Genomic DNA, 16,820 nt, shown 5'->3' on the forward strand with positions numbered 1-16,820 from the left:
TCTGAGATTGTTCTCAAAATCTCAAGATTCAATTCAGAATCTTTCTAATCTTTACTAATCCTAAAGAGAAATTTAATATGATCCAAATTCCTTCAAAAACTCGTTGCAGAGGATGTCCTGTAGTAGTTAGTGTTACAGTGATTCTGAAGAGTCCTCTGACTGAAGACATTGTTGTTGAGGATTTCCAGAGCAAATCTAAGTGTTTAATTTACAGAAAAAATGCAATAAAGAGTTAAATATTTTCTTAATTTAATCAACCTAACAGAATGTTGCAAAACTCAAAGATTAAATAAATGTGCAGTTTCCTCCTCTACACCAGAGGGCGATATGACGTAAACTTCGCTCTCCACGTCTGCTTAATCAGCTGAAGGAGTTTGACAATCCACATATAGGACGACGGGAAAGCTGCAGAGGAAACAAAATGATCAACATGATTATCTCCAATCGAAACGGTTTAATGAAAACGAGCAGCAGAATTTCCTCGAACCTGAGTCCAATCTGAAGAGAAGCATGTAGAGAAGAATGGCGGCCAGGAGGAGTTTCTGCAGAGGGGATGAGTTGGATCCGGTCCTCAAGCACTTTCTGTAAAACGTCCTGAACACGGCTTCAACTTTATGGAGTAAAGGCCCTGCAAAACATCCTCAGTCAGATCAGACGCTGTTGTTCCCATTTATTGTGTTTAATAAACATAATTAAAGTAAAATACTCTGAATTGAGTCGGGTTGTGATTGTCCAGCCCCAGGATCTGGAGTTTCTTCTGGATTGATTGGGTCTTCTTGATTCTGTCGACTTTTTTCTTCCACCACGTCCAAAGCTTTTTGCCGTTGCTCCTCTGTGAAAGTGCTGCGTCCAAAGTCACCACTAACAAATTCCCGCGCCTCATCCAGCTGTCCGAGCGGCAGGAGGATGTGCAGCAGGTAGAGCTCCGCCACCAGCCGGAACCCGGCGGCCCGGACGTTCTGCGGGTTGTGCAGCCAAGCCAGGGTCGCCTGCTGCATCACAGCAGGCTGCTTGACCTTGGAGTAGAGGAGGATGCTGGGAAAAATCACAATTCACACAGAATAATTACATTATTTGTATTTAAAAATGATCTATGACAAGAATTTTAAAAAACATAAGTGTGATTTCAATGGGTCTACTTCGCACAACGAAACACACATTTAGGATTTTCAAGTTTCTTTTAACAATTTTCTTACTCAGTTGAATTTTGTTTATTAAATTTTATTTCATGTCTTTTTAAATTTTAATGTTTTTAAGAAATGGCAGGTGAATCTCTCAGAATGTTAATTAAAATAAAACACAGGAAGACTGTTACATGTGCTGCTAAAAATATTTTTATTTCTTTTTAACAGCTGTTTACAATCAAATTTGATCAGAGCTACTTTTTTAATTTTTAAAAAATGCTTAATTTTTTAATAACAAAAATGCAAATAGGAAAAAGAAAGTTATCTTAAAATTTATAAAATGATCACACTTTTTCAAATAAACAATTATAATAGAAACAATAATTATAATAAAAACTAATCACACCACTACTTTTTAATAATATTTTTCCATTTTTTAATTAATGTTATTTCTTTTATATAAAAACTAAAAAGAGGGAAAAAAAACATCAAAACTCATGTTCCTTTTTTGAATTTTGGAAAATGCTTTTTTAAAATTACTTTTAAAAATACACTTAAAAACGATAACATATATGTATTTATTTTTTAAATACCGATTTAAAAATAGAAAATTAAACAGAAAAAATATTTTGTATTCTATTAATTTTATTATTTAAAAACATGTAAAAACCATGCAAAAATACTTAAAATTTAAAAAATAACGAACAGTGCGCTTTTTAAATAGAAACACATACAAAATAGAAAACATAAAACGGTAGAGAAAATTAGTATATAAATAATTAAATAAATAAAAAAAACATCGTAATCCTTACCACAGCTGCATGATCTTAGCAGGCACATTTTCCTGCTGCCCGTAGTGCTGCAGGACCCAGGAAAAAGCCCCCCGCCACTGGTTGAGCTCAGCCAGAGCCTGGATCCCCAGAATGCAGAATCCAATTTTTATCTCCTCAGACCTGCAGAGAAAACTCGCTGCTAACCCGAACAACACGCAGAGCAGCTGGGACACAACACGGCGGTTCACCTGTCTTCTGGCTCCAGACGCCCCAGGTTCTCCAGACCCGCGTTACAGGCATCAAAAGCCCCCTGGAAGTCGCCCTGGACCATCATGAGCTCTGCAGCGGAGTCCAACATGTGGAAAAGCTTCGGTGAAGAGCAGGAGAACGGCGGATTGAACCGAGAACAGCGGATTGAACCGATCTCGGCTGTCATGAACTTCGTCTGTGTTATGAACTGCAGAAGTTCGGTTCACAACTCCAGAACCAACTACTAACTAGCACCGAATAAATAAAATTATTTACTTTTATCCAATTTAACAGAGGAATACTTCGCTCACTTGCATCCGTTTGTTGACAAATTGAAATGAGCGGAACTTCCGGGATTAACGGCCAATCAACTGCCACAGTCTTCAGTAGGTCTGACGCAGCCAATCACGTTCGAGCTTCCTTCACTGTTCCGTATGTGAACAGAGCAACGTGTTTCTGTCGCAGGGCGCACATTTAGAGCTGGAATTATAAACTAACTGTAAGTAACCGCTGTTCTGGAACATGCCCTACTAGTTTATGACTTCGTCAGCTTATTTTGAAGCGATGAAGCTTTTTAAAATAGTTTTCAAAACGTCTAGTTAGCTAAAATGCTACGTTAGCAGCTCGTTTATGTAATGGTTACCGCACCAATTAATGTTATTTTGTTTATTTTCTCTCTATATGCGTCGTGTAGGTTAGAACTTTTTAGTACTTCTAGACTTTATTTCGGAGCGGCTGTAAGGGTAAATTGTTAACATGCCAAAAAACAAAATAAAATGTATCTGATGATCCATCATCAGTTGTTAGCTCGCACTGCTCTGCTGATCTACCTCATTTTCCACTCCTCTTTATCCCCTGCTTGGTCATATAGAGATAGAGTCGGGGATAATCCTTGTTCATTATCATTGATACAAGAGATGTTTAAACGTCCTCCTTTCTCAAGAAACCGGTGCAAACTTTTGAGATGTCTTAAAAACCTTTAAATTGAAACTTGATTGGGTCTCCAAAGCTAAAAAAAATTATATTCTAAATACTTTGGCAGCGGTTATTTTAATCAGTTTTGTGCAAAGTTGCTTGTAAATTGCTGGACTTGGATTCCTTGGGCTCTTAACTTGAAAATGTTTTTTTTCTCTCCCCCCGATTCGTCAATGAAAATCGTCAAAAAATATTTTCATCTCCAAATCCAAACTTGTTGCTTTACAGTATTTCAAGAAATGTCTTCCACCAGGAGAAACATCGGCTTTTTCTCGAAGGAAAAGATTAAACATTTAAGTAGCTCAAAAAAGCTTTTAACCTACTTCATTTCGTCAAATTACGTAATATGTCTCTACAGATCTGTGAACAATCAAGGCTGAGTGAAATTGAACAAAACAATTATGGCTAATTTACATTTTAACACAGGGACGAGTTGGTTTGGATGCTTTTGCTCCTTTAATGAATCACTGTTTTAATTCAGCATTTTCTATTAACTGTGGTTTTCTGTAAAAAATTAGTTTTGCAATCTGAAATGTTTAAGCTGCAAAAATACACATAAAAGCTTCATCAACAAATGAAAACAATGCATCAGGCTGATGGAAGAAAAGTGAGGATAATCCGCATGATTTTACTATTCCTGTGTTCACTGCAAAAACACAAAATCTTAAAGTATTCATTGCCTAGTTTTTAGTGCAAATATCAACACTTAAAATGATACAAATACATTTTTAACAAGATATGAACTTGTTTTAAGTCAATAATATCTTAATATATTTTTTTAAAGGAGTAAATTTCTGGCAAAGATTTTAAATTGATCTCAATTTTCTAAAAAAAAAAAAAAAAAAACATTTCTGAGTTTAAAAAGTCAAAATTTACTGGGGGGGGGGGGAAACCTTCAAAAATGTAGAAATTAATCTTAGGAATTTTCTAGAAAAAAACTTGAAAAATTATAAGTTTGAAAAGTTGAACATTTCTAAGTATTTTGGTGGAAATTTACCTCTTTTTGTCAACCCAAAGTGGTCCTAATGCATTGTAGCAGTCTGTATTACAGTGGTTGTTTAGAATCCTCTGACGAGGACAATCAGGATTTTTTTACTTTGAAACTTAAACAAATATTGAAATATTTTCTTGGTTTCATCAATCTAACTGAATATTACAAAACCCAGAAAAAAATTTAATAAATTTAGTTTCTTCCTTCACACCACAGAAAGACATTTTTCCCATGAAAACATCTTATAATATGGAAATATTTTAAATCAGTATTAAGAAATAATTGACTCCTCGTTTGTTCTTATTTCAAGTGAACTAAGATATTTACATTTTTCTTTTTTTAGCTCCTCCTGAAAATGGCCAAAAGTCTTCGTAGCAAATGGAAGCGGAAGATGCGGGCGGAGAAGAGGAAGAAAAACGCTCCGAAGGAGCTGGCTCGACTCAAGCAGGCTCTGAGTCTGGATAAGAAAGGAGGAGCGGACATGGCCGACCTGCAGGATGTCGCCACGGTGATTCCAGCCGACAAGATAACGAAGCAGAGCGACGTTGAAATGTCAGAGCAGCAGCAGCAGGAGGAGGACGGTGAGTTGGAGAGATAAAAGTCAAAACCTGTTAATCTGTTTGCAGTTAACAGATTAAATTATTAAATTATGGGTTTTAGGCAAAATCCTGCCTTCAAATCAGGTTGAGTTTGAGATAAAACGTCTCAAATACCTGGATGTTGAAGTTCAGGAGAAATGTGCACAAGGAAGGAAAAGGAAATTTGTGTGGCCTCGCCAACAATTCAAGAATAAATGAAATAAATTAGGACAAAACTGCACATTTTTTAATCAAAATCTAGTCAACATAGTATTTTCCAAGCCTTCTTGTTTACTTCTGTTGTCATAGTAACTAGGTAGTAGTTACTAGGTAGTAGGTAGGTAGAGTAGTAACCTACTCATCGCCTTAAACTTTATAGTGAACATTGGTGCAAATCTGATTTTAATTGATGTATTAAAGTTTGTCTAAATACAGGAAGTGTTTTCAAACAAACACTGACATAGATCCTGTTTTTATTTTCAGTTCAAAAGACTTCAAAATAATGAGAACACTTTCATTTTAAAGAAAAACCATTTAAAGTTTTAGATCTATAATCCTATTCCTACAAAGTAAAAAAAAAATTATTACTTAAGCTGTTTAAATAATGCTTAGCTTTTTGTTCAGTATGTAAAAAATATATTTTTTAGTGATTTTAGTTTTTAAAAATGATTCTTTCTGGCACATATGTGAGAGTTGAGTATTTTGTGCTGCATTTTTAGATGGGAAGATGGAGATGGACGCGAAGCGCAGCAAGGCGACTCTGCTGGACGAACACGGACAGTACCCGGTGTGGATGAGCCAGCGGCAGGCCAAGAAAATGAAGGCCAAACGCGTGACCAAGAAAACAGGCAAAGTGAAGAAGAAGAAGGGAATCGCCTGGTGAAGGAAGCGAGGCGGTTTGTTTGTTTCAGAGACTTGGGAAATTCTGCATCTGTTCTTACAGGACAGCAACTTTTTATGAGTTAACTTTTGTTGACAGAAGATCATCAGAGGAAGATTGTGTTTGCTCCGTTTGTAGCACTGGAACTTTCTAAATATAGAAATCATCCGTCTGATGACAGAAATAAACGTTCAAACCTTAAAAAATGCTTTATTGTCTTTAATTGAAGTTGAGGATCTGAGTCCCGTTCAGACTCTCAACAAAAAGCATTAAAATGTTGCGTTATTAGCAAAAAATGCTTGGATAAATAGAAGGACAAAGTAGTTAGAGTTGATAAAAAGTAGGATTTTAAAGGGAAGCGTGTGCAAAAACCGGCTATTGCAGCTGGACGTAAGAGGCTGGGAAGAGACCGGTGCGGCCATGACACTGGCCCTTCCACCAGCCCTCGTCGATCATCTCTATGTTGGTGATGACATCATCAGGGTTGAAGGAGATCTCGTCGTCCGCCTCTGTGGAAACACGGAACCGTCGGGCTTTAATTCGTTAGCAAAGACGGTAAAATTTTCAAGCTCACCTCTCAGTCGTACTTATTTATTTTTCACCATTAGACACTTGACAGATGTTTTTCAAGATGGCCCCAGTTTCTGATCCTTTTTAGCTAATTATTGCCATAAATGTTACCCATTTTTATGACTTAGGTGAACTTTATGTTTTTTAGTCTTCAGGTTTATATACCTTTAAAGTGATAATATGTAGCAAAATCAGAAATGAGAAACTGCTCAACTGGAAGGAGATGAGGTTGTAACTGAAACAATCGTCTTAATGTTAGCATAGCTTCTGCCATTTTTTAGTATGTTTAGCAGGTTAGCGTTAGCTTCTGCTAATTATTTAATGTATTTAGTGGTTTACATTTAGCTTCTAATTTTTTTCTAACATTTAGCAATATCTTTGTGCTAGTTTTTTTTTGTGTTTATCTGTTGTGTGATAACAGAGATAAGACTCTTATTTAGCAAATTAGTAGATAGCTGTTGCTAAAACCTACTGCCAGTTATACTGTAAACATATTTTCTCCATTACAACCAGGGTGGCCATCTTGGAAAAACCTAAGCATTATCAGTAATTATAATTTCTGAGTTCAATCGTGTGTGATTTGACATCAAAAGTATTAATTTGCGATAAATATTGCCAGATGTAGTGAAATTTTTTTTTTAGCTCGACAACCATCTTGAATTATTTTCAAAAAAGTAAGTGCCAAGTTAGGTTCTTGTATCCTTGTGTGAAAAAAGGAGGAGGAGTAAGACTACCTCCATATTCCCCTCAAGGAGATGCAGTGATCGTCCCAAACTAGACGGCTCAAATAAATCATTAAAAGCCCAAATCTGCGTCTAAGTTTCACAGTTTGTGAACTGCAGAGGACGTCTTACCTCCTTCATAGTCGTAAATTGCAACTGCCTTCTGGCCGGCCGACACGTCCTCGTATTCGCCGCCATCTTCTGTGAGCAGAAATTAAGTTTAGATGAGAAAAACCAAACGAGAAATTCTTCCCGCGGAGCTCTGGTCGGAGACACACCTTCTGGTTCAGGAGCAGGTGTTTCGCTCAGTTCATCGTAATCCCCGCCGTCCTCCACTTCGTCCATGGCGGCGGACCGCGGCGGCAGAGGAGGGTCCGCCGGTTCCAGGAGATCGTCTGAGCGTGGAGGCAAGTCTGGAGGCTCCTCGTATAACTCGTCCCCCTGGAGGTAAAAACGAGACGTTAGGCTGCCATTAAACTATAGAGATGTCTGAATGTGAGTTTACCTCTGGTTCTGGTTCTGGTGTTTTTGGGACCGCCGGGAAGTTTCGGTGAGTTTCTACAGGCGGATTGTCGTAGGTCGGTTCCTCCTGAGCAGGAGGAGGATGGACTTCCTGGTTCCGACTATCCTCCTCCTTAAAGAAACAAATCGATTACTGAAAACGATTCCAGTGGCTAGCTTTAATGAAAATTCAAGATGGTGGACTTCCCCCCCCTCTCGCTCCTCCCCCAAGTAATTTTTTTTCCAAGTGCCAGTGTTCATCACAGATGAATACTTTTGATGTCAAACCACACATATTTGAACATATCATATTTACTGATAATGTTTTGATTTTTCAAGATGGCTACAATGGTTGCCATGGAGATTTATTTTTTGCACTAGTATCGCCAATTAGACGGGTTTGGTGTCCAATCAGAGTCTACACATTTGAACCACAGAAATCGTATTGATCCTGTGTTTTCTTTTTCTGGTGGACTTTTTTCAAAATGGCTGCCATGGTCGTAATGGAGCCGTTATTAGCAACAGTTAAATTCACTATCAACTTATTCAGTAAATAAGAATCTTACATCTGCTAACGTTAAACACATAATACAATTAGCGGAAGTTGAAGCTAAGAATAAACAAAAAAATAACAGAAGCTAATGCTAAACACACAAAATGATCAGAAACAAATGTGAAAACACAAATCACATAAATGATCAGAAAGAAAAAAGTTAGCGGAGGTTAACACTAAGCACTTTTTAAAAATTTATGGAAGCTAACGCTAAGCACACAATAAAATTAGCGGAAGCTAACGCTAAACAAGCTAATGCTGACCTGAGTAAAGTTTCCTGCCACCCATTTTTTTCTTCAAAATTTAACAAAACTGGTGTCAGACTTTTGTGCAGCAACAATTTTGTTGGTGTTGCCATAATTTTAAAGATATTAATAAAAAAGTTTGGTTTAAATGGAGAAAATGTGGGTAGAGGAAGGTTGAACTGTTTACCTGTAAACTTTCAGGGCTACATTAAAAACAAAAGCAGCGCAAATGGAAATGTTAACAGCACAAACCAACACAAACGAAGAGGAGTTGGTTGAGACCATTTTAGTTAGATTTGAAGACGGTGGGGCGGCCATCTTGCCTACCTGCTGCCTGCGTTTGGTTTCCTCTCGCTCTCTGCTCTCTCTGGCTTGTCTTCTTGCTCTCTCTTCTTCTACTTTCTTCCTGTTTTCTTCATCTGAAGCCTTCGCCATGTTCTCGAAGCGAGCCTTCAGTTTCCCAGCGCCTGCGCTTGCTGCAGAAATCAGACAAATTTAACTTAAAGCACAACATCACCAATAATTACTGCTATATTTAGAACAATGAACTTACAAGCCTCTACAGGTTGAGTCTTTTCATAAGCAGAAGTTGGGGAGTCCATGTCTGAAAATCCCGCTGCACTCTGGAGGATCATAACAGTCAGATTAGACTTTCTTCAGAAGATTTGGGTTTAAATATTTGACAATATGAATAGAAACTAATTTTTGTTAACACCGAGTTGTGGGTTTTCATAATCTATGAGCCAAAATCATAAAAAGTACAAGAAACTGGGGATGAAATGTTTTACAACATGTGTAATAAATCTATTTCATAGGAGTTTCACTTTCTGAAATGAGTGAAAAAGAGAAACATTCAAAATGGTGGCGGCAGCATCATGCTGTGGGGTTTGGATCTATGTTATTGAGGTCCTCACTTGTCTTCCTGATATTTTGGATATTTTATTTTGATTACACAAGGAAGCAATGTATTTTAGGTGTTGCCTCCATTTAACTAGTTTTTTAAATTAACCAATGAGAAGCTTGTAAAATCATGACATCATCATCTGAACTTTATTTACCTTCTAAATTTGAACAAAATGATTTTAAAAAGGTCATGTGTCTTCCTATACAGCATTTAAAACTTTAATGTTTTATTATGAGTTTTTATTATTCAATTGATGGTTTTATTTCAAATTAATTGATCAAATCCTGGACACTAACCTTATCCATTCGGTCTGTCTGAACTCCATAACGACCGCCGAAACCTGCAGCGTAATCTAAACAGAAGAACATTTCTTCAGATTATTGAGCTAAAGACTTTAGATTTTTAAGGAATGAATCCATTTTGACTTTTTCCCACCTTTCTGGGACTGATGTTTATCCGTCTCGCCTTTGTAGTCGTATCCCAGCGCCGCTTTGTCCACCTTGTCCTTCTCAACGCCGTACTTCCCACCAAATCCTTTTGCGTAATCTGAATGTGAAGCATAAAGTGAAGAGAAAATGCTGGTATCACCGTGTCTGTGATGCTAACTTTGAGTTTATTCACCTTTCTGGGACTGATGCTTCTCAGTTTCTCCTTTATAGTCGTAACCCATGGCAGCTTTATCCACCTTCTCTTTCTCCACGCCGTACTTCCCTCCAAAACCTTTGGCATAGTCTGAGGGAATCACAGCACAAATGGAAAAGTAATGGATTAATCGTGGAGGATTATTTTGACGGTCCGAAGTTCCCCGGCGATAAAAGCTCGGCTCCAAGCAACAACAACCAGCAGAAGAAAGGCATCCAGGTTTGATTTGTGCTCTTGTAACAATGGCTGACAGAAGCAGGAGAAAAGTGCAGTTTTAAGTAGCTTGTCATTTCCATAGACGTGGTTTTTATTTATAATTTTTGTAAAGAGTAAATTTGTTTTATTTATTTATTTAATTTCACATATGTAATAAAAAAAACAGCAAGACTTTGAGCTTAATTTTCTACCAGCTTGTTTAACGCTGTCATGGTTGCTAGGCAACGGGACATGCGCTGATGGAAGGGCGGAAATTATGGTGCGTTCCAGTTACCTCGGAAATTAAGAGTGTTTTTTCCTTTTCAACTGCTGATGCGCAGAGCGGTCATATTCAAATGCAAAGTCGGCCTAACAAGTGGTAACTGGGAGTATTCTGAGTTTCTCTCTCTTCTCTGGTTGGAAGTCCGACTTCAGGAGGCGTTTCAGTTCATTTTTCCAACTGGGAAGTCGGAATTTTGGAGTTCTAAGAACAAATTTGAATGCCGTCCAATTTTACCGTTTACTTCCGGTCTTCGTGATCGACACGCGACAAAATATTTGTATTTTTTCTTGTCTAGCATTGTGTGGAAACTTCACCTAAATGTTTGAGATGTATTTGTATTTTTGAGTCACTCTGATTACATTTAGCCTTGCGTAGAAAAGTGAAAATCCACAATAAATCTAAACTCCAAATGCTAGCTTTTAAAACGAGCTAACGTTGCACATTGAAATTAATCATCCCACCATTTAATGGTTCAAATAAATCATTAGAAGTCCAGAAACAGTCTGACCCCCCTGCTGATTAAGATCAAACCTCTGATTGGACCTGGATCGGTTCCATAACCACAGAACCAAACAAATAAAACCCACCTTTCTGTGACTGATGCTTCTCCGTTTCTGCTTTATAGTCATAACCCAAAGCTGCCTTGTCCACTCTTTCCTTATCAACTCCATACTTCCCTCCAAAACCCTTAGAGTAATCTAAAGTGGAGAATTAAAAAATTAAATCTGGAGCTTGGAGATCTGAAACAAGCGAACATTTATGAGCAACATGTCCAACCAACCTTTCTGAGAGGCGTGTTGCTGCACCTCTCCTTTGTATTCGAAACCCATGGCAGACTGCAAAGAATGAAGAGGCAATTTTACCACAAAAAGTTCGTAAGATTACAAGAAAAAAAGTGATTTCAATGAGAAAAATGTTTCAAAAGTTAGCAATGACCAGCTCAGTTTGTGTGGTTCTTTTTTCAAAACAGACTGTTTGCACAATCATTTCAAAGAGCTGCTATTGATAATTAATATTTTAAATATGTTGCAATAACTATGATTATTACTAATTATCTATAAATAATAATATAATTTATCATCAATTATTTCACATGGAATATTACACTTCATTCTCCCAATATTACGACTTCATTCTCGTTATATTATGACTTTATTCTCCTGATTAAATAAATCTTGCTCTAATATTCCACTGTAATTAATCTGAATTCAAAGTAATAAATAGAAGCTGTGAAACAAGAAGTCTGCTTTGGGCGTGCTACCATCAAAAAAAAAAAAAAAAATTAATTAATCAATATATTGGTTAATCGTCCAGCCCTAGCGTGTAAAGAGGGAAATATTTTCTTTCCTGACCTTGTCAACACGGTCTTTCTGAACACCAAATTTCCCACCGAATCCCTTCGCCATGTCCTTCTGGGAGGAGTGCTGCTCCACCTGCGCCACATAGTCGTGACCCATAGCCACCTGGACAGAAGAAGAGGATCAGACGGCAGGACAGAGACGGAGTGTGAGGGACCAAAAGGTAAATAAAACCTGTCAACCTTGTCCATCCTGTCCTTCTCCACACCAAACTTCCCTCCATATCCGTACGACGCTTTGGGAGTTTGATCCTTCTGCTTCACCTGCTCGTGTTCCTGAGCGACCCGGTTTCTGAGCTCAGCGACGCTGTAGGAACCAAAGACATGGAAACGGAAAAGGCTTTCAGAAGCAGCACCTTGTAAAAAAGTATTCACACTCTGGAATGTTACAACCACACCTTCAACGGGTTCTGAAAGGTCTATGGGTGATACAAAACATATTCGATATATTTTTGTGCCTAAATCATTCTTCGATAATGAAATGTTGGCTTATTTTGAGGTCCAACAGTAAAGGCAAAAGTAGAGCCACTACCCAGCTGACGAAACACGGTGGAGCTCCACTTGGGTTGCTAGGTAACAGGCAGAACTCTACTAGGGTTGCTAGGTAACGGGGCTGCTTGCATTGAGTTTCTTGAAACGGCTCATTGTTAAAACACCAAAAATAATGAAATTATTTATTTAAGAACTTGGGGTGTTTTTAGTAGCAGTAGAAACCCAAATGAAAATATAAAAATGTGAATTTTGCACAATAGTTCCCCTTCAAGGCGTTTTGTTGGGATTTCATGTGACCAATCAATGCAAAGTAGGGAGTAATTTTAAAGTGGAAGGAAACTGATACATATGAGAAGCATCGGTCATCTGTTTTTCTTTGCTTTACAACTTGAGTTCAGAGGTTGGGAAATTATTAGTGGTATTTAAACAGAATGAAAACATCTCAGCATATTTAATTTTTACAAAATAGTTTTGAAAAGACTAATTTTCCCTCCACTTCACAACTGTCCACCACACTTTGTGAAAGTCTAAATGCAAAAAACTCCAAAATAAAATGTTTTAAAAAAAACAATTGATTTCCATTATAAACGGATGGCTTTCAACAGATTGAGCTGTTTATAAAGTCTGTTTTGATAAAATTTTGTATGTTGCAAATGTTTTATTGTGAATTTGGAAAATCTATTCAAATCAACAAGACATTAAGAAAGAAAACAAGGGTTAAAAGTAGCTATAGTTCTTAAGGGGAGGTTAAAAATCACCAAAAATAATCAGCAGGTCAGAAGTTTACAAATATTGGTAATTAGAATCAGACAATCGGTGCATCTTTGATTATTTCCATCAGAAGAACATTATTTATATGCATTTTAATGAGGGAAAATCTTTGCATTGAACTGGTTTAATGCTCTTTCTATCCCTCTGTGTCATCTGTTATTACCCATATTTGGAGCGACTCGCTGTCTGACAATACGCTCTTACTTCCTCTTCCTGTTGTAATGCAACTCCCACTAAGACTTGTATTTACTCTTCTCATAATTTCCACCAAAGATAAAAATATCTTCACCTGATGTGTTCTTTGCGCCCGGAGCCCTCAATGCTTTTGGCCCCCCACCTCTGCTCCTGCTCGGATACATCATTCTGAAACACATTTCAAACAAAGACTACAGATAAATAACCTTTTTTTTTTTTTTTCACTGATGCTCGCTCCAGGAAGTACCCAGTACCTCAAAGTCAGGGTCTGTCTCCCAGTCGTCCCCCTCTGCAGCCACCTTCACGTTCACATCGTGGCCCACCACTGACTTCCACATCTGGGGGAAGGAAACACACAAACGTCAACACTCAGAGCTCAGATTAAAGCTGCTGTTTCTGTGCATGAGTCTTATTTGTGGAAGTTCTTTTTGCAGGGCAGAAATAGAGCAAAGAGCAACCATTAAGTCCCAAAAAGGAAGTAGAAGCTTCACTTCACTACTACTGTGCAGACTTATTGGATTCTTCACCAAAAGTCTAAACAAACAGAACAATTTTGATATAAGCTGTTATGACATGCAAATTCTGATCAGTGACAAACTCAAGATTATGTTCATTCATTCTCATAAATATGTAATATTTACATGATTAACCTTTATTTTACATGTTTCATGATACCTCTGGAGTTATTTGACCATATTTAAGCAACCTTTAAGATATAAACTGTTACATTATTGACTAGGATTAACGGTGTACTGGCTTATGATAGCGCTACTTCCTTAATTAGGGCGTTAACATTTATGATTTTTAAAGAAAATGGCTGCAGATTTAGTCAGATAGTGCAGAAGAGATAAAAAAAAATATGACTTTACCTTTTAGTTACTGCGCAGTTTTGATGCGTTTAGGCGGATTTTGCAGCAACAAAGTTTTCCTGAGTCTTCACAGGTTGAGACGGTCTGATGGGCGACTCGTGAACGCGGATCCAGCAAACGAGAGCGCGCAGAGGAACAAAAAAGTAAAACCAAAACAAAAAAATTTAATTATTTAAATTTTTATATCTTTCACAATGTCGGCAAAACATGATAAAAATATTTGCTGCTTGTTCAGTAGTTCGCATTAATTTACTTTTAGAACAAGTCTTTTATACATGGTGCATTCAAACACCCTCGGAAATTTTAAGAGTCGCTACTTACGTTTTTACCAACAGAACTGAAACAAAGGCAGGTTGTGATTTATATTGCAGTAATGCAATTACACCACTAGCAGACACTAAAATATCGCAACTTTTTTTAAATTACGCACCATTTTGTGTACTTTTGTTTCCATAAGAAGAAAAACCCAACAAAACTTCACTTCCACTTAAAAACATCCTTTATTAAAAGTTTTGAACATGTGTCATCAGTAACAACCTGCCCTCCAGCCATGGAGAAAAATGACTGTAGTGTTTCACACACACCGGTACTCACTGTAAAAAGTGTCTGAACCTCAGCTTCGGTTAATAATCAAAAAGATAATGATTAGATTTTCTGAGTCACGATGATCCCAACGAGGACGTAAACATAAACCTACCGAGGAAATTAACTTTAGATCAATGTCTCCCTCGATCCAAACCACCAAAACGTTTTAATTATATATTTTTCCATATACAGCCCTTTGAACAGGTATTTACAAGAAGAAATAACACCGAAGATTTATAAAGGATGTGACAGCAGAATTAGCAGCCCAGTGTTACGAGACAGGAATGATATATATGGAAGGCGATTTAACCTATATGTCATAACAAGGAATTACATTAAATCTAAGTTAATGGAGATATCGTTCAAAAAAGTGTCATCCTTCATCCGTTGGAATGCAGCAACATCATAATGGACATAAAGGGAAACGCGTCTCTAAGACGAACAGTAAACAGTACTGGAGAACGGATTAAAAACTGCATAATTAATGTAGAGACACGACACGCGGATATGTAAAACCATAAATGGCACCGTTCACCATTTTTGTGCATAAAAGGTAGTCAGGAGGAGATAAATATCACATAATAAACTCAACTTGAAGTAATTAATTTTAAAATGCTCCCTGCTTCCTCGAAACAACCGTTAATCTCACAGCTAGCTTAGCAAGCCCAGCAGAGCTAGCTTACTTAGCATAGTTACTTTAGCTACTTTTCGATGTAAATTCGACTCTTTCACAGGATTTTAGCTCCGGCATGTGGTGCTTTAAAGAAGTATTCACACCTCTTGAATTATTTCGCATCAGTTGTGAAGCTGAAGAAACTTTGTGCATAGTTTTCCATGTTTTTACAAATGAAGAGTCGACCTTAAGGGGAACTAGTTGTGTACTCCACAGATTAATCCCCCATGTAAGAAACCATGCCTCAGTTTTCATCCACCTCACAATTATGTTCTGCTTCATGTTGGTTCCTACTGTAAAATCCCAGTAAAATACACTAATTTTGTGGATTTTCAGAATTTTTCCCCGTCATTGGAAAGACTGAGCTTAAATCTACAAGGCACATGATGTAAAACACTTCCAAAAAACACTTGGTGGCGTCTTTTCTTCCTCCATCCATCGTCTTTCTTCCAACTCATCAGATCTAGAAGTGAAACCCAGGAAACCCTCAGACTGGGGGGATCTTCATAAGATGGCCAAACTACTTACAGTTCCTTTTGATGTGAAGGAGCGGTGGCTCAGATCTACCAAAGAAGCTAATTACTTAGCTCCATAATTACAGTTGAGGGTTGCATTTGTTTATTTTACTATGTAATATTAAGATTTTGTCCCTTTGCATCCGTTCTGAAGCAAAATCTCCCACTTGTAGGTGACTTGAGGTAACCTACGACCAAAGAGTTGAAACAAGCACCCCCTGAAGTAAATGTATATACTTTGGCTAAACGATTAAAGTGCACCGTTTGTACAGAACATCCTTCGGACCCTTCTGTTAAACTATTATATATCACGCTATGAATTATAACCAACACATTTCTATTTTCTTGGACCTTCTCTCGTGTTATTTGGAACGGGTTTTCAGAGGTATCCGCCCAGGCAGAGGAGCAGCAGTACGTGCACAGTGAGCAGGTAGAGGCCGAGCAGCAGAGGGGTTCGCTGACGGGAGCAGAACGCCACTCGGAGCATCCGGAGCAAGCTGGGGCCTCCTCTGCGGGTCTGCCAGGGTAAAACACAGTGTTAGGATCACGGATGGTTCTTGTTGCAGATGTTAAGGTGACGGATGAGCCTAACCCGGGTGACGGCGCCTTCTGGCGGCTCGATAAACACAGCCGTCTCAGAGAGATCCCCTTCGTTTGCAGAGTGCCATGACGCCTGGCTGTGACTGATGGAGACAATAAAAACATCAGGTGATCCATTTCTGATGCTTCAGCTCATCAATTATGGATTATTTTGTCAAAATATAGTAGTATTGTGAACAATCCATGAGCAAGAGGCAGAAAATTGAGTAATAAAACAGTAAAGAAAATATTTTGGGTTAAAATGAATAAAAGTGTGTAGGTAAGGTTTATTAAAGGTAACATGAAGGACAACTCCACATTTTTGTAAAGTGATCTATAAATCAATCATTTTCAGCCAGTATTTGCTGTTTTTTTCTATAAGCTGAATTAATATTAACCAAAACTGGTCCCTTAAAGACTAATTTTATTACATCCATACTTATTATCCTTACAATCTTTTTATTCTGAATTTTTCCTATTTTGTCCCATTTTTATATTAGATAATTTTTTTACTTTTAAATTTTGCCTCGTTTTTTACATTTATCATCATTTTCATAATGTAATTAAAGAATAAAAGATTTTCTATTTTATTATCTTAA

The 16,820-nt window shown here is 37.5% G+C and overlaps 4 protein-coding genes across 7 annotated transcripts in view; 1 reads left to right on the forward strand and 3 right to left on the reverse strand.

The window, feature by feature from the left end:
- Window positions 1-234: 234 nt before the first annotated feature.
- Window positions 235-2,473, reverse strand: pex26 (peroxisomal biogenesis factor 26). The gene is made up of 5 exons (XM_015048933.1): window positions 2,146-2,473; window positions 1,937-2,077; window positions 707-1,035; window positions 488-628; window positions 235-405 (listed from the first exon to the last, which is right to left on the reverse strand). The coding sequence occupies exons 1-5, from the start codon at window positions 2,331-2,333 to the stop codon at window positions 311-313; spliced, it is 894 nt and encodes a 297-aa protein (XP_014904419.1). The 5' UTR covers window positions 2,334-2,473; the 3' UTR covers window positions 235-310.
- A 65-nt stretch (window positions 2,474-2,538) lies between these two features.
- llph (LLP homolog, long-term synaptic facilitation factor) lies at window positions 2,539-5,769 on the forward strand. The gene is made up of 3 exons (XM_015048934.1): window positions 2,539-2,645; window positions 4,456-4,693; window positions 5,410-5,769. The coding sequence occupies exons 2-3, from the start codon at window positions 4,468-4,470 to the stop codon at window positions 5,571-5,573; spliced, it is 390 nt and encodes a 129-aa protein (XP_014904420.1). The 5' UTR covers window positions 2,539-2,645; window positions 4,456-4,467; the 3' UTR covers window positions 5,574-5,769.
- Window positions 5,766-14,010, reverse strand: hcls1 (hematopoietic cell-specific Lyn substrate 1). Of its 3 annotated transcripts, none has more exons than XM_015048932.1 (16): window positions 13,870-14,010; window positions 13,255-13,338; window positions 13,095-13,168; window positions 11,726-11,849; window positions 11,538-11,648; window positions 10,967-11,021; window positions 10,773-10,883; window positions 9,687-9,797; window positions 9,501-9,611; window positions 9,362-9,417; window positions 8,715-8,784; window positions 8,489-8,637; window positions 7,368-7,496; window positions 7,141-7,303; window positions 6,995-7,060; window positions 5,766-6,079 (listed from the first exon to the last, which is right to left on the reverse strand). In XM_015048932.1, exons 2-16 carry the CDS (start codon window positions 13,336-13,338, stop codon window positions 5,946-5,948), a joined length of 1,548 nt encoding a protein of 515 aa, XP_014904418.1. In that variant the 5' UTR covers window positions 13,870-14,010; the 3' UTR covers window positions 5,766-5,945. The 3 variants fall into 3 exon arrangements, with proteins under 3 accessions (XP_014904418.1, XP_014904416.1, XP_014904417.1); XM_015048930.1 differs by having other exon boundaries at window positions 6,995-7,063; XM_015048931.1 differs by lacking the exon at window positions 9,501-9,611 and having other exon boundaries at window positions 6,995-7,063.
- Window positions 14,011-14,350: 340 nt separating this feature from the next.
- Window positions 14,351-16,820, reverse strand: part of golgb1 (golgin B1) — a 24,275-nt gene continuing 21,805 nt past the window's right edge. For both annotated transcript variants that reach the window (XM_015048929.1, XM_015048928.1), the window contains exons 19-20: window positions 16,235-16,325; window positions 14,351-16,159 (exon numbers count right to left, since the gene is read on the reverse strand). In XM_015048929.1, the coding sequence (XP_014904415.1) occupies window positions 16,022-16,159; window positions 16,235-16,325 (229 nt within the window). In that variant the 3' untranslated portion in view covers window positions 14,351-16,021. The remainder of the gene's footprint in view (window positions 16,160-16,234; window positions 16,326-16,820) is intronic.

The sequence above is a fragment of the Poecilia latipinna genome, unplaced genomic scaffold (assembly GCF_001443285.1).
Source record: "Poecilia latipinna isolate Pla-1442-1.1 unplaced genomic scaffold, P_latipinna-1.0 Scaffold914, whole genome shotgun sequence".
NCBI lineage: Eukaryota > Metazoa > Chordata > Actinopteri > Cyprinodontiformes > Poeciliidae > Poecilia > Poecilia latipinna.

Coding starts and splice junctions, on each gene's coding strand:
- pex26 (XM_015048933.1), bottom strand. CDS start 2,333: ATGACAGCCGAGATCGGTTCAATCCGCTGTTCTCGGTTCAATCCGCCG. Junction 1,036..1,936: donor GCTAAGATCATGCAGCTGTG/GTAAGGATTACG, acceptor GATTTTTCCCAG/CATCCTCCTCTACTCCAAGG. Junction 406..487: donor TCTCTTCAGATTGGACTCAG/GTTCGAGGAAAT, acceptor TTTCCTCTGCAG/CTTTCCCGTCGTCCTATATG.
- llph (XM_015048934.1), top strand. CDS start 4,468: ATGGCCAAAAGTCTTCGTAGCAAATGGAAGCGGAAGATGCGGGCGGAG. Junction 4,694..5,409: donor GCAGCAGCAGGAGGAGGACG/GTGAGTTGGAGA, acceptor CTGCATTTTTAG/ATGGGAAGATGGAGATGGAC.
- hcls1 (XM_015048930.1), bottom strand. CDS start 13,338: ATGTGGAAGTCAGTGGTGGGCCACGATGTGAACGTGAAGGTGGCTGCA. Junction 8,638..8,714: donor GACTCAACCTGTAGAGGCTT/GTAAGTTCATTG, acceptor TGATTTCTGCAG/CAAGCGCAGGCGCTGGGAAA. Junction 6,080..6,994: donor AATTTACGACTATGAAGGAG/GTAAGACGTCCT, acceptor GTGTTTCCACAG/AGGCGGACGACGAGATCTCC.